This window comes from Crocuta crocuta, unplaced genomic scaffold, assembly GCF_008692635.1.
Source record: "Crocuta crocuta isolate KB4526 unplaced genomic scaffold, BGI_CrCroc_1.0 scaffold175, whole genome shotgun sequence".
In the NCBI taxonomy this organism is placed as follows: domain Eukaryota; kingdom Metazoa; phylum Chordata; class Mammalia; order Carnivora; family Hyaenidae; genus Crocuta; species Crocuta crocuta.
Window position 1 is genome coordinate 654556 of NW_027530988.1, and position 16825 is coordinate 671380.

Sequence of the window (16825 nt, forward strand, 5' to 3'; positions counted from 1 at the left end):
CTCTGCTGGAAACGGAAGTATAAAACAAACTGGACCTTTCAGGATTAGGTAAGCATCACAAAACTAGAAGCTGTTTAACAAATGATCCGTAGAAGTTTGTGTGCCTAATAATTAGTATCATGACTAAAAATCACTGCAATTAGTCATACTGGTTGGGGGGGGGGAGGTGCGTGCAAAAATTTATATGGATTAAACCAATTTAAAGTAAATTAAATATTCTCAGTAACCTTGGATGGTTTTTATAAATACTACACAAGAGAAGTAAAGAAAAGAGCTTTCCTATTTTAAGTTAACAGTGAGGCACAGACTCAATCCAGAAAGCAACTGGGACTATAACAAAATAATAAAATGGAAGAAAAAAGAAGTTTCATTCTCCCAGAAATCTGGACATGTTTGAGCCTCACCTATTTAAGGACAAAATATAGCACACAACAAAAATCTCAAAAAGGGTGCCAAATGGACCACCAAAACATTAATGAAAAAAGCATAATGTAGTTCGCAAACCTTTTCATTTGGAAACAAGAGCCATTCTGCAAAAGAATCTCCACTCCACATCAAAGTAACTTGTCTCCTTAACATAATACCCACCCCAGTGATACATCATTTGAGTAGTGTATGTGGTATGCATAATGACTATGTCTCAAAAATATATATAGTACGTTCTAGGGGTTTTGTGGAGGCCGCTGTGAAACAGAATTGGAAGTAAACAGTTATAAACTACAAAAATAAAAAACCAGGTTCTCTTTTTCTCCAAATTCCTGGTTTAATAAGGACTTGTTTATTTTGAGAAAAAAGGGTCCCAAACATCAGGCTGTTCACAAAAATAACCCACAGTATCAACTTTAGAAAACAAATCTTAAAGACTATTACACTACTTATTTTTCTAGAGGATGCATTTGACATGCCAACTCTCATTCACAAAAATACATTGTTACATTTGTGTTGAACAGCCCCACGTAAGCACTCTTGTGTGGGGTATAACACACATACCTCTAACTCAAAGCTGCTCTCAGATGCTACTCAACTAAAGCGATTGCCTTTGCAGTTAGGGAAGCAACTATGGAGCTCATGTATGAATGGAAATAACTGCACTCCCTGCATAACAAGAGATTATTTTGGAGACAGTTGATAAAAACCACACATCCTTTTTATTGTTAAGTCATAAAGAGGTATCAAAATTAAAAGCAAAAATTACAGGGTAAGACTTAACATAACTATTAGGAGCGTCAAGGGAAGTGAAAATGGGACTAGGCGCAGGGCAATATGAATTAATGAACATGGGAAGGACAAGGATGGGGAGAACAGTGAGATGTGCTGAAGATACTAGGGGAGAGGATCTGGTGAAAATTTTGATCTTAGACAAGCGCCTAGGTAAAGAAATAATGGGACAAGATTTCTAAACCCCACTATGTGCTTAAGAGTCATCCTCGCCATTGGCGCTGTCTCTGTCATCCTCTCCTTCCTCAGCCTCTTTTTCATCATCCTTGATCAACTCCAGCTGTGAGAAACAGACACAAATAGGATGGAGTTAGAGGCACTCCATGTGTCCCTGATCCCCCCTCCACCACCTCTTTCTTTCCTTTCCCGTGGTTTTCACCTGGTCATCCCCCCGATCTTCATTATCATCATCATCCAGTAGGTCCCCCTCCTCAGCAGAGTCATCTGCACCCCCCTCAGACTCCATCTTCACATTAGTCTCATCTTTCTTCAGGGAGCTGCTGCTCTGCTCCTCTTCTGACTTATCATTCTTCATCTCTACTGGGGATGAGAAGGACAAGTCTGTCTAGGGGCAAATAATGTCCACAGGATGTAGACAATCCCCACTAATGATCATAGAACTGCAGCACAAATCTAAATCCTCCCACACAAATGCCCTTCCCAATTCAAACTCCCCAAGTGTCATATTCAATCGCTTTATATCCCACTACTCCAACATATACCTCCAACTATCTTAGGTGACTAACCCAACTTTACACCCAACAAGCAGGAAATCCATTTACCTCCTTGTTTGCTTTGTTCTTTCTCAATTTTTTCCAGGCTTTCCAGTAGAGAATCCACTTTTTGCTTTATCTGGGTCAACTCCTTCTTAATGGTCTGAAGGTCATCGCCTTTCACTTTAATACAAACAAAACTCTAGATTAGAATGAACTGTACCAGCCAGAAAGCTACCAGTTGCCAAACGCACCCCCAGGTAAAAAAAATAAGGCTGTAGCCAGTAGGAGATCACTGGAGAGAAACAGAGCCATGACCATATTCTCCAAGTAATGTGGACCCTTATTTTTTTAGCTAAAAACTAAATCTAATGTGCCTACTCCCTTAGCATCAGTATTCTACTTTAGGCCCGCTAAGGACCCTCAATTATATTGAAAGCATCTTTTGTACTGTTTTACTGACTTAACACATTTCATATATTTATATATGCTTAATTAGCTCCCTCAAGTCTAGTGACTTTTTTCAAATTAGCAAGGCCTTATAATTTATATAATTTACAGAAGGCAGCCTAAATTGGCCCCTTAATCACTACCTCTCCTCTTTCATTATTTTGATAATGTAGAGCCATTTGTATGAAAACTAATTAGCTGCACTAATTTCCCTATTTCAACAAAAGAAAATAGCAGAATCCCAAAACTACAATAATACATACACTTTCCAGACTTGGAAGAAGATCCTCGCTGTCCACTCTTAGAATTGAAGCCACTTTTGCCTCTGCGTGAGGTGTTTCCTGATACACGTTGGCGTTTTGATGGAACTACAGCCCGAGCAATAGGAGGAGGAGGAGGAACACGTGCTGGGTAACTATACATCCTATGGGATAAAAGGAAAAAAGAATTCCTTCACAACTAAAATTAAGTCAGCAAGATCCAACAGTGACCTTACAAAAGAATTACCATTGTCTGTTTCTTTGTGTTAGTTTCATTCAAAAGGCCAGTTAAAACCTTTCTTTGCTGATCTGAATGCAGCAGCTACTTCAAGATGCTACATATACATAAGCAGATCCGATGATAGTTGATTTACCTTAAGGGATGGACATTAAAGCTTCTTCTGTACTAGGGCATAGGGCAGTATTAATAAAGCATTGCTTTTTATAAAGAATAGTCTATATATTGATCTTGCTCTTTTCATGTTACAGTACATAATTAAACAACATCTAGAACTCACAAAACAAACATAAAAACAATTCCAACTAAAGTACTCACAAGAAGAGAGTGCCATTACTGGAGTCTGCCAACAGTGGTTTATTTACTGTTAGCCAGATCCTTAATTTTTATTACCTACACAAGTATACAGATAAATCATTACTACTAATTAGTGATAATAGACTGAACCACATAAAACTGCCAGATTAACCAGCTCTGGCCTCTAAAAACAAAAGCCATTCGAATGTGTTCACTGTGTATAAAATGCCATGATCAATTCTAACGACATTTAAAAAGATATACTCATAGTTACAAAAGGATGGAGAATATGGTCTTATTTGCTATTCACTAGTGCCTAAATCCAACGGCCAGCATACATTCAGCTCTCAAATACAAACACTGGTTGCTCAACTGCTTTCATTGGAGAAGTATGACCCTAAAATTAGTAAAGAGAAAATTCAAAGTACAACAAAAAGCTTCTTACGTGGGTATCCAGATGTTTTAGAAAATGTCTACATCCCATGTCATTTTTACAAGAGATTGTAGCAGCATAAGGGGAGACATAGCAGCAGGAATAAAAATCTTCTAATTCTAGTTCTGTACCTTTTTAGTAACTAACTTAATTTCAGGGCCATTTTTGATGAAAACCACCCACCAAGTGTGTTGCTCTGCCTAACTTCAAAAGTTTAAGGAGCAAATGTGATGTATTAAAATCACATAATTCATATATGTGATACGACTCCCTCTAATACAGTTCATTAGTGGCTAGTCTCTGAATCTCAAAGTTTCCAATCCTCCTGGTAGTGAAAACAATGATTTTATACCATCTCGCAGAGAATTCTCTCCTCAACCCAATTTAATCTAAAATGTTTCTATTATATTTTAACACAGCAGTATTTTAGTTTTGCCCAGGAGTAGCTATGACAGGAACATTTTCCTAAATTAAGAAAGAGCACATGTACATTGTCAAACAAGAGCAGGCACAACTAAATTTTCACTTATGCAGTTTTTAGTCAAGACCATCCTTGGGACAAAGCAGTTACTGATTTGCCATGTGAAATGAAGAATGATGTGCTAAAGGTTACTGCAGTGCTCATAATTCTTGTTTTAAGCTCTATTAAGAACACTTTTTTAAGGGCGCCTAGGTGGCTCAGTCGGTTGGCTTCGGCTCGTCATGGCCTCATGGTTAGTAGGTCCAAGCAGCTCAGAGCCTGGAGCCTGCTTCACATTCTGTGTTTCCCTCTCTCTCTCTAGCCCTCCCCTGCTCATGCTCTGTCTCTCAAAAAAAAAAATAAAATAAAATAAAATAAAAAAAAATAAAAAAAGAACACTTTTTTATTTGAGAGAGAGAGAACCTGAGAGAAGGGCAGGAGGAGAGAGAGAATCTTAAGGAGGCCCAACACATACTGGAGATTCTGACATAGGGCTCGATCTCAAAACCCTGGGATCATGTCCTGAACTGAAACCAAGAGTGGGATGGCTCAACTGACTGAGCCATTCAGGCGCCCCTCAAAGACTTTTATGGTTGAATTCCAGGAAATAAGAAACTATACGATTCAGAAGGTAGGGAGGTATTAGTGCTTCTATAGAGGTTTTTCTTCAGTAGACAAATTTAAATGTTAATGTGCAAGATGACACTTTAAAAAGCAGTTTCAGAAAACGATGGAGGAGTTCATCCATCTTTGGGCATGAAATACCTACTGGCCCAATCCTGCTGGATTTAGAGATCCTAACCAACCCACTCACTGTTACAAGTCTCCAAACCAATGACCATACCATTTACCTTCTTTATACTTTACCACACTGGAAACCTAACAATTTCACCAACGTAGGTAAATCGTCATAATGAAAATAAGGCAAGAAATACAGTTCTGAAGTCAAACACTCCAGTTTACAGAAGATAAACTGCTAGTGTTGAAGGGCTTTTAGTGCCATGGAACTTAACTGCTGCTCAAACAAAAATGAACTCTTGAAAAACTCAAAAGATTCCTCTAAAGAGGAAGTTGAAGTAGATCTTCCTTGTAAAATCTCCAAGTGCATGACTGAAAACATGAGAAAACCTACCTACTATGATAACCCTCAAGGTCAAAGGGATAGGAAATAGAAAGCTGTGTATGACAGCTTCAAAAACTAGCTACAACCATTCCTGCCCCCCCCCCCAAGAAAACCTTTATTGATAAAGCCCAAAGTCATTAAAGTCTTCATGAAAGTTTCACTGTTACTAACGGAAAAAGCACTAAAAACACTAAGACAGTTATGACTGGCCCCTAAAGCAGCAATCTGGACATTAAGTGTTGGTATAAAATCTAGCCAGAATAAACAGGTAATTAAAATACCATTAAAAAAATTAAAACACTTCTGATTACATATAAGCTAGCTAATTATCTGCACAGTAAGAAAAAGGTTTGAACTCTGTCCAAATCTCTAAACAAAACACAACACATCACTTATTAAAAAATAAGTTTAGTTTTGTCTGTCTGGGTGGCTCAGTCAGTTAAGTGACTCCTGATTTCGACTCAGGTCATAATCACAGTTCGTGAGTTCAAGCCCTGCTTTGGGTTCCGTGCTGGGACTCTCTCCCTCCCTCCTCTCTCAAAAATAAACTTTAAAAGTTTACAGAGGTGCCTGGGTGGCCAGTCAGTTAAGTGTCAGACTTTGGTTTCAGCTCAGGTCATGGACTCCCAGTTAGTTGAGATCAGGCCCCGTGTCCAGCCAGTTCTGTCCTGGCACCATGAAGCCTGCTTGGGATTCTCTCTGCCCCTCTCCTACTAGAGCTTGCTCTCTCATAATAAACAAACTTGAAGTAAATGTTAGCGTGTTAGTTTCTACTTAGAGTCATGGTGGGTACAGAGTTTGAGGTGACTATCTTGTCATCAACTAGTAATTACTGGAACTAGGAAGGAAAAATCTCTTTTTGGCTTTTAAACTCTACACATAATATTTACCGTTGTGTCACATTATTTTCTATGATTGCCTCTAGATCTATCCCACAGACTACAGTTACTTCTATTTATTAATTGGGGTTTTGTTCTTGTCACTTTCTTAAAATCATTCCTTTTGCACATCATGGATTTGTACATATTTCTCCCTATATTTCTCTAAATTAAAGCATGTTTTAAGGTGCCTGGCTAGCTCATTCAGTGGAACATGATTCTTGGGGTCATGACTTGGAGCTCCATATATGGTGTAGATTTTTTAAAAAAAAAAAAAAAGTTTCAATAGAGAACATTTCTCATAAATGAGCGGTCATGTTAGATTTGGTCCTGATTAGCTTAAATAGAATCTTAACAAGATTACTCTTGTTCCTGCCTTAGTGATTTTTAACCTTAATGTGAATAGGTACATTCATCGAATTTTAGCGATTTCAGAGATGCTTGCACATTCCAAAGCCCAAACCACATATAGCAGCCTATAAAATCAGTCCTTCTAGGAAAATCAGAGGTAAGCAGGGAGAAACATCATCCTGAAATCCCATTAATATATAGTAATGAAGCAGAAGAAAATACCTCCTAACACTTGAAAGAAGTTTAACATTTTTTTTTAAATGTTTTATTTATTTCTGAGAGAGAGAACGTGAGCAGCGGAGGGTCAGAGAGGGAGACACAGAATCTGAAACAGGCTCCAGGCTCTGAGCTGTCAGCACAGAGCCCGACACGGGGTTGGAACCCACGAAGCACAAGATCATGACCTGAGCTGAAGCTGGACACTTAACTGACTGAGCCACCCAGGCGCCTTAATTTTTTTTAACCTTTTTGGGGGCCTAAAATATCTGGCAGTTTTTTTCCCCCAGAATTACCTGTTTCCTAATTGATAGTTAATATACCTAAAAATCATTTTTTATCTACGTTTTTAAGACCTGAAGGCAGGTATGGCACATTAAATAAATATATGCAGGAGAATACAGATACTTACTAATACATTAATTCTAGTTGTTTCTACTTTGTAGTGATTGAAATGTAATCGTATTAATCATGGTTTCTGAGATACAAAGATCACTTTTACATCTAGGCATTTAATAAACTTGCCTCTCTAAACTTTTATTTATATATTTTAAGACTTTAAATAATCTCTACAACCAACAGTGACTTTAACTTAACCTCAAGGTCAAGAGTCACATGTTAGACTAAGCCAGCCAGGCACCTCTGTAAACTACCTTACAATCCAGCAGTTGTACTAATAGGTATTTATCCAAAGGATACAAAAATACAAATTCGAAGGGATACATACACACCGATGTATATAACCGCATTATCAACAACAGGCAAACAAGAGAAAGAGCCCAAGGGTCCAGTGACTGATGAATGGATAAAAATGTGGTATACACACACACACACACACACTGGAATATTATTCAGCCATGGAAAAGAATGAAATCTTGGGGCACGTTGGTGTGGGCACTCCGTTAAGTAACTTTTCATTTTGGCCCAGGTCATGATCTCACGAACCATGAAACTAAGACCCATGTTGGGCTCCGCAATGACAGCCAGGAGCCTGCTTGGGATTCTTTCTCCTCCTCGCTCTACCCCTTGTCCACACGTGTGCTCTCTCAAAACAAACAAACAAATGAAATCTTGCCATTTGCAATGACTTATGGATAGAGTCCATCAGAGAAAGACAAAAGCCATATGGTTTCGCTTGTGTGGAATTTAGGAAACAAAAAACGAACACATGAAAAAGAAAAAAAAAAAAGAGGGAAGCAAACCATGAGACTTTGTAACAATAGAGAATGTAACAGGGTTGATGGGAGGCCGAGAGAAGGATAGGCTAAATGGGTGAGGAGTATTGAGGTCCCTTGTTATGAGCACAAGGTGTTATATCAATGAATTACTAAATTCGACTCCTAAAACCAATAGTATATTATGTGTTAACCAACTAGAATTTAAGTAAGAATTTAGAAAAAAATTATGAAAAATTTTAAATTCATCCTAATGTAACTTGGTTAATACTATATATTTCTTTAAATCTCAAAGACAGCAGGCTACTGATGCATTTCCTGAGTGGCTCAGATGGTTAACCATCTGACTTCGGCTCAGGTCATCATCTCAAATGCTCATGGCCTCAAGCCCTGTGCTAATAGTGCGAATCCTGCTTGGGACTTTTCCTCTCTCTCAAGTATAAATAAAATAAAAATGAATCAACTAGCTAAATTTTTATAATCGGTTTTATTTCTAAAGTAAGAGAATGTTTTTAAAAATTTTTGTTTATTTAGAGAGAATATCCCAAGCAGGCTCTGCGCTGTCAGTGTAGACCCTGATACAGGGCTTGAACTCACGAAATGTGAGAACATTACCTGAGCTGAAATCAAGAGTCAGATGCTTACCCAATTGAGTCACCCAGGAGCCCCCAAAAGAGACAATTTCTAAACCTTAATTGCAAGTAGTTTTTTTTCCCACAAATACACTACGTTGAGTCTTCTTGGGAGAAGCTTAACTGAGGTGAGTGCAACTGTTAAACATGTTTCACTAATGCAACTTATGTTTAGAGTGCTGTTTACCAATATTAAATTTGCAGTTGTACTTTGTATTCATTAACTTTCTTCGTTTTGCCTTTATCTAATGGTCCATTAAGGAGATAGATTTATAGGACAATGGAAAAACAGGAAGCCCTGCTAATTAATGATAAAGGAAGGGGCTGAAGGACAAACCAATATGCTGCACAGGATCATTTAACATATAGTGGCACCCAAACTTAAATTTTAAAGAACAGGGATGCCTGGGTGGCTGAGTGGGTTAAGCATCTGACTCTTGATTCTCACTCAGGTCATGATCTCCTACTCTTGGGATCAAGCGTGGAGGGATCAATCCCCAGTCGGGCTACACAATGACAGCACAAGCCTGCTTGAGAATTCTCTCTGCTCTCTATCCTTCCCCTGCTCACCTAGGTGTGTGCTCTCTCTAACATAAAAAAGGAACTTAAAAAAAGAAATAGAAAACCATTCCGTAATTAAAGGAAAACAAAGATTACCTAACTACCTTTGTGGTTTTAAGAACACTGCCCACAGAAAAATGATCAAGGTGCATTCCTGTTTACAAAGAGAACGAATTAACAGCCCCTATATACGTGTAACCAAAGTTGTCAATGTGCCACTGGTTCTACACTCTTCTGTCAGAACTGTTGGTTTAATGTTTATGACTATTTTTGCAGATTCAAAGAAACACTTGATTAAAAATTGCTTCACTGATTTATTTGCAACTCTCCAAGAAAGAGGAAAAAATTAACACTCATTTTAGGATGCATCCAATTTTATATATTTAAAAAAATAAAAAGCTGCATCTTAAAATTACAGTGATTTGTCTTAATGATTAAATTGCAAAGCTACTTTTGCAAACCAGAGGTGTCTAGGGAAGACAATTTAAAAATTCACCTTAAAACTTTCTAAATGAAAAATAATCTGAATACGTAGGTTGCTTTGGTAAATTCTTTCAGAAACAGTACTCGATCCAAAACTGTGTTAAAAAAAATTTAATCTTGGGGCGCCTGGGTGGCTTAGTCGGTTAAGCGTCCGACTTTCACTTAGGTCATGATCTCGCGGTTCGTGGGTTCGAGCCCCGCGTCGGGCTCTGTGCTGACTGCCAGCTCAGAGCCTGGAGCCTGTTTCAGTCTGTGACTCCCTCTCTCTCTGACCCTCCCCTGCTCACGCTGTCTCTTTCTCGCTCGCTCTCTCTCTCCTAGAAATAAAAAAGTTTAAAAAAAAAAATTAATCTGTCTTTGCTTCTGTTTATGAAGCTATACATCCAGATAACCATCTTTAGTTCACAATTTCCCCAAAATTATAACAGTATTAACTTGTCATAATCCCAAAATGTCACTTTGGGTCTTTTCCAAAGACAACAAACTGTCAGTGTTGTCCAATTTTTATTTTTTTTATAAAGCTGAAATTAAAAAACAGTGTTTATGAAAAATATGGTTTATAAACCATGTTAAGAACATGTAACCCCATTCATTTCTATATTCTCAATTTACCATCCAGGTCAAAAGGGTACACTTGTTTTGCTTATCATAAAAGTTCTTTTAAGCAGTTGTCTGAAACAGATTTGTGGTTGCTAGGAATAGGGTGGAGAAACAGACCAGAATAGAGTTTCATGGTGAATTTGTGAGAAGCATGGACTATCTATATCTTGATTATCCTGGTAGATACTGTACCTTGAATATATTAAGTATGTTAGAATTATACACTGAAAGAGTAATTTTTCTATATGCAAAATGGTATCCTATTTCTATCTTTCCATTCTTGAATTTCTTTGTAAAGTTTCTGCCCCCATCATTATCCAACCCTACCCGTGTCAAGTCACCAATGATGCCCACATTTCTCAATCATCTATTAACATTTGTAGTTCATGCCTCTACTCTTTTAATACATATTCATACAGCTGTGACACTTAAATTCTTCTGGTTTTTGTCCAGCTTTCTTTTATGACATTTCTCAATCACTTGTACTCATTCCTCATCTCCCCAGTTTTTAATAGTTGCAGTGCTCTACATCTCTCTCTTCACTCACCCAGTATTGTGGTTTTGTGACCTACAAGCAGACAACTATGTCTCTACATAATCAACCGCCTATCTAACAGATCTCAAAACATGTCCATGGCCAATCTGTGATAGTCACTCCTCAACCTAGTTTCTCCTAGGTTCTTCTGTCACTATTTCTGCAAATTCCAAGTCTCTAGTTGTGCAGGCCAAAACCTTGGTGCCATCTAATTCCTCTCTTAGCCTTCACAGTAACATGGAAGCAAATCTGTCTGTATCAACTTCAAAACTCAAAATTTCCATGGCTACCCCCAGGGTCCTTTCCCAAATGACTGCATGTCTAGATAATTACATCAGCCACTTATTATCTACAATCAGACTAAACCTGTTAAAATACAAATAAGATGCCTCATTTCAAATCTCTCTAATGCCTTCTCCTCTCATTTCATAAAAGCTAAAGATGCCTTAACATGCTTTTGTTCAACCAACCCATCTTCTCTGAGACCATTTATTTTCCACTATGGCATCCTGGGTGAACACAACAATGCCTTTCCTAAACTAGCCTGTAGGAAAGAAATTTGTCACAAATCACACTATTAACATGTAAAAAACCAAATCTAATTATATCACTAGAAAGCCAGGAGCACTAATATGCCTTTCCCGCAGTTTTATACAGACTATTCGGGAGTTTTCCTCTAAGAAAACCAGACAAAAGTAAACTGAATCATCTACCACAAAATTAAAAAAAAAAAAATCAGATCTTGTGCCTACAATGGAGGTGATGAGACTATTAGGTCATACCTGCTGTGAAGGAATTCACACAAAACTTTTCCCCTGGTAAGTTTCTCTTGTAAATACATTTTTTTTGGTGCCATCTTAATCTATTTCCCTTCTTAAACCCCACCAATCTCACAGTAGTAGCATTTATTATTGTAAAGGTCCTGGAAAAAGGTTGATCTGCCTAAATCAATCAAACTGTATTTAGTGGACCTTTGTTTCTTATGTGTTGGATTATAGTTCTTAAGGAGATTACATTATAATCTTATCCTATGTATCAATGAGTATGTACCTTCCCTTTCTTTCCTTGAAAAATGACTCATTTCTTGGATAGTCTTTTTCAATATTCCTTATAGCTTTATTCCAAAACCCCACTCAGGGTTCTCTAATTCCCTACCTGAAGAGCAGTCCTCAAGTCACTACAATTCTCCTTCTGAAACACTACTCAGAAATCATTTGTAGAACACCTGAGTGACTCAATTTCAGCTCAGGTCATGATCTCACCATTTGTCAGATCAATCCCTGTGTTGGGCTCTGCGCTGACAGAATAGGGCCTGCTTGGGATTCTCTCTCCCTCTCTTCCTGACCCTCTACTGCTCTCTCAAAATAAACTAAAAAAATTTCATTTAACCAGTAATTTTGCAGCATTATAAACGTGCATTATCCAACTGAGTAGTCACTGGCCACATAGGGCTATTTAAATTAAAATTTCAGTTTCTCAGTCACATTAGCCACATTTCAAGTGCAAAAAAGCCCAATGTGACTAATGTCTACCACACTAACCATGCAGGTATAAATATTTACATCAACACAGAAAGTTCTATTGCACAACACCATTCTAGTTTGTTGCTTATCTACTGCCTCTATATAATTTCCAAAAAGGTTAGAATTCTGTAATTTTTTTAGTCTATTACAAAACCATAATCCTTATCAACTAGCTAAAGGTTCTAGTTAACACATCTCCTATGATCACAAAGCAGAATCATTAAACTATAAAAGACTAAAAATAGTAATATAAAAAATGTAAATATCGGATACTGTATCAAGACTTACATCTATAATATATGAAGCCTTACACCTCAAGAAAACCCCAAAATGAGCAAATCATCTGATATGATGAAAAGAAAAATCATTTTTTCTTTTTTTTGAATTTTTTAATGTTTTATTTATTTCTGAGAGTGAGAGAGAGCGAGAACGCGCGCGCGCAAGCGAGCACAAGAGCAGGGGAGGGTCAGAGAGAGGGGAAGACACAGAATCCAAAGCAGGCTCCAGGCTCTGAACTAGCGGTGAGGACAGAGCCCAACGCAGGGCTCGAACCCGCAAACTGTGAGATTATGACCTGAGTCGAACTCGGACAACTGACTCACTGAGCCACCCAGGCGCCCCTGATACAGTTTTTCTAAAAATAAACATATCTGATAAGCACATGAATACTCAACATCATTTAAAAGAATTTTTTTTTTTAGTAATCACCACTTATCAATAGTTGTGTGCTCTTTGGACCAAACCAGCCAGGTGCCCTTCAACGTCTTTAGTTTCTAAGAAAATGCAAATCAAAACCACAATGGGATAACATTATTCAAACTTGAACTACTATAGTTAATAACACTGATGAATGGGTAAACCAAATGTGGTATCATCCATACAATGGAATATAAAAAGGAATGATGAACTAACAAATGGTACATTATCGATTAATAATGAAGTATAAAGTAGAAGAAACCAGTCATAAAAGAAAAATAATTTATGAATCAATTGATATGAAATACCCAGAATAGACAAATCTATAAATAGAAAACAGATTAGTAAACTGGCAGACCTAGGAATAGAAGAATAGAGATGGCTGGTAACAAATAAGGTGTTTACTTTTAGGGAGACGGAAGTTTCTAAAATTAGATCATGGTCAAGACTGCATAACTCCAAATATACTAAATTGAATTGTACACTTTAAAATGAATTTTAGGGGTGCCTGGGTGGCTTAGTCGGTTAAATGTCCGACTTCGGATCAGGTCATGATCTTATGGTTCGTGGGTTCGAGCCTCGCATCAGGCTCTGTGCTGACAGCTGGCTCAGAGCCTGGAGCCTGTTTTAGATGTATCTCCTTCTCTATCTGAACTTCCCCTGGTCATGCGGTCTTTCTCTCAGAAATAAATAAAACATTAAAAAAAAAAAAGAAGAAGAAGAACGGATCCTAAAATAGAATCCTGTTAAAACAGCAGTGGCGAATTTTGGATTACAGGTCATAAAGAGAATACCACTTAACTCAGAGCCTTATTGTAGATTTTCTGACAGAGTCTCAAATGCTTCCCCTGCAAAGAAATACCTCCCACCTACTTAGTAAGAGTCCAGGACACAATAAACATAAGCAAACAGCCCAAACTGAAAGCTAAGTAAAATAAATACACTGTCAAAATTTTAAGTCAGTAATACCAGATTTATGTTGAAAAGTATAGTTGTGCTAATCCATGTCTTTAATTAAAATCCTCCAGGCAACTATAACATTATCAGGGGCCCATACAAAAGATAAAACCAATACAAAGGTTCTTCCTGTGCCTTTGCTTTTCCAAGTAGCTAAGAATCCTTTTCTCTCTGAATCACATGCCTTTCCAAGCAGATGGTCTAAATCAGTTTTTCAAAACCTAAATATTTCATGTGTTCTTCCTTCAGTTCTAGTGTTACTCGGGAATAAGAAAAACGGAAAAACGGAAGGAGGCAGGATGACAGCATCACTAATCTCAAGAACATAGGGGTTGGAGGTGTCCTTCAATCTGTAGTCAGTATTTCTTTGGGGCTTGAACCCACAGACCAGGAGATAATGACCTGAGCCAAAGTTGGCTGCTTAACCTACTGAGCCACCCAGGTGCCCTTGCAGTTACTATTTCTTTAACTTACTAACCAAAACCTAAAACTTCATGTGCTTAGAATAAGGGCTTAAGGGGTGCCTGGGTGGTTCAGTCAGTTAAGCGTCCGACTTCAGCTCAGGTCATGATCTCATGGTTCGTGGGTTCGAGACCGGCGTCAGGCTCTGCGCTGAGAGCTAGCTCAGAGCCTGGAGCCTGTTTCAGATTCTGTGTCTCCCTCTCTCTCTGACCCTCCACTGCTCGTGCTCTCTCTCAGAAATAAACATAAAAAGAAAAAAAAAAGAATAAGGGCTTAAATATTAGCTTAACATGATGGTTAAACTATCACCTGTCCTGTGTTTCAAAGGAGACTCCCTTAACAACTGTACTTCACCTCCACAATTTTTCTACAAGGATACCTTCCTGGAAAAGAGCTCTAAGAGTAGTATTAACAATAAAATTGTCTCCCAAAATTCAAACTCATACCTTCCAACCTCTTTCATGTAACCCTTAATGGTATAATGGTAGTCATGAAAGGTAAATATCTCTGCTATACATCATTTTCTCCCTATAAAACTTACTCTCATTAACTTCAACTCAATAAATTATATTGAGACCAGTCTACGTCAGAAATTCCTGTACCTCCTTTTCCATTCCAACATTTACAATGTTACAAATATTACAATTTATGTTACAGCTTCTTAATACATCTTTTATTCCCCTCCATAAAGCAGTTCTAAGACATCTCTATCTGCAAGACACAATTCCCTAATAGACCATACAAAGATTTTTACAAGCAGCACTCTTTCCAATTATATCTGGCTGCTTCATCAAATACAACCAGGGATATTTATCACTCTGTACCTTTATTAAAGCTGTACCTTTTACTCTCTGCCTCAAAACCTCCTACTTAGTATCAAAGGCAAGTTCGAATGTAGCACTTTGTGAAACTATCTAGGGATGTTTAAATTTGAAGAGAGCTCAAAGCTCCAAAGGGAAACACAACCAATCTATTACAAACAATCCCTATACAAATGCAGGAAACATAGCAGCCAATATTAATTCCACATCACTGTCTTCACTGTATAATATAGTGATTGCTACGATAGTTTCTTCATTGAATAACATATCTTCCTACATGTGTTGTATTTGATATGTAAGTTGATATATTCCATTCCTCTTTCTGTTCATGGTGCGATGGGAGTATTAACTTTTATAGGCCAGTGCCTTATACACTCTTTACACATGGACCATGAATAATAATGTAATGTGTGATAAGTTACTTGTTATAAAGCCCTCAAAGACCACTGAACAAAAATCAGGGTCTTTTTGAACCATATCTTTTGCATACTAGGTTGTTTATTGTGTCATGACTTTTATACTATAACCTGCTGTCAAACCTGGCAAACCACTATTGCTTTCTGTGCTCCCAAGTTTCTATAGATGATTGAGAAGGAATTACTTGGCTGTCCATAACGGAGTTTTTAAAAAAATTTAAATATAGGATTCCATATGCTATATCCATATGGTATATTACATGCCATAGAATACCCCCCCTTAAACTTGTGCAACCATTACCACTGTGTAATCCCAAAACAATTTTATCAGTGACCTTGTAAGGGAAAGAAAAGTAGGACTACAACTGATAAAAAAAATCTAAAGAATTTCAGATTTTTTTAAAAAAATGGATATGGTTGGGGCGCCTGGGTGGCTCAGTCGGTTAAGGGTCAAACTTCGGCTCAGGTCATGATCTCGCAGTTCATGGGTTCGAGTCCCTTGTGGGGCTCTGTGCTGACAGCTAGCTCAGAGCCTGGAGCCTGTTTTGGATTCTGTGTCTCCCTCTCTCTGACCCTTCCTTGCTGATGCTGTCTCTCTCAGAAATAAATAATTAAAAAAAAAAAGAAAGGATATGGTTTTATACGTAAGAAAAGGCTAAATATTTGTGACACAAACACATAAGATTAGAAATAAATTTTAAGAAATTGAAAAACAGGGAGCCTGGCTGGCCAAGTTGGAAAAGCATGTGACTCCATGATGCTGGGGGTGTGAATTCAAGGCCCACAATGGATGTAGAGATTACTTCATAAAACTTTGAAGAATTGAAAAAACAAATCACTTCTAAGTATTTCAAAGCAACTGCTCACATAAGGCGTTCTTCAGCAACAATTTTCCTAGAAGCTACAAGGTTCTCAACAGGACATAACAGAAATTGCATCTCTGCCAGAATCCTACAGGTTTTCAGGATTAAAAATAATTTTTTTAAATGATTTATTTTTTGAGAGAAAGAGAGTAGGAGACACAGCATCCACAGGAGGCTCTAGGCTTCTAGTGGTCAACAGAGCCTGACATGGGGCTTGAACTCCTAGACGGTAACATCATGACCTGAACAGAAGTTGGAAGGAAGCTTAACTGACTGAGCCACCCAAGCACCCCCAGGTTTTCAGGATTTCAAAATCAACAAATAGTATGTTCTACACACAGGCAAGCCTTATGCAACTCCCCTTGTTTTATACATAGAAGCCCATGAACAGGCATCCTAAAACAAAAACCTACTTTTAAGTATCCTACCAGAAAAAAATGTGTTGTTTAATGAATTTCTAGGTA

General features: G+C 37.8%; 1 protein-coding gene across 11 annotated transcripts in view; it reads right to left on the reverse strand.

The window, feature by feature from the left end:
- Nucleotides 1-1129: 1129 nt before the first annotated feature.
- HNRNPC (heterogeneous nuclear ribonucleoprotein C) overlaps nt 1130-16825 on the reverse strand; it is a 52455-nt gene continuing 36759 nt past the window's right edge. For 9 of the 11 annotated variants that reach the window (XM_077770341.1, XM_077770339.1, XM_077770337.1 and 6 more), the window contains 4 exons: nt 2645-2805; nt 2001-2114; nt 1598-1758; nt 1130-1498 (listed from right to left, as the gene is read on the reverse strand). In XM_077770341.1, the coding sequence (XP_077626467.1) occupies nt 1415-1498; nt 1598-1758; nt 2001-2114; nt 2645-2805 (520 nt within the window). In that variant the 3' untranslated portion in view covers nt 1130-1414. The remainder of the gene's footprint in view (nt 1499-1597; nt 1759-2000; nt 2115-2644; nt 2806-16825) is intronic. The other 2 variants (XM_077770344.1, XM_077770342.1) reach the window with 1 other exon arrangement.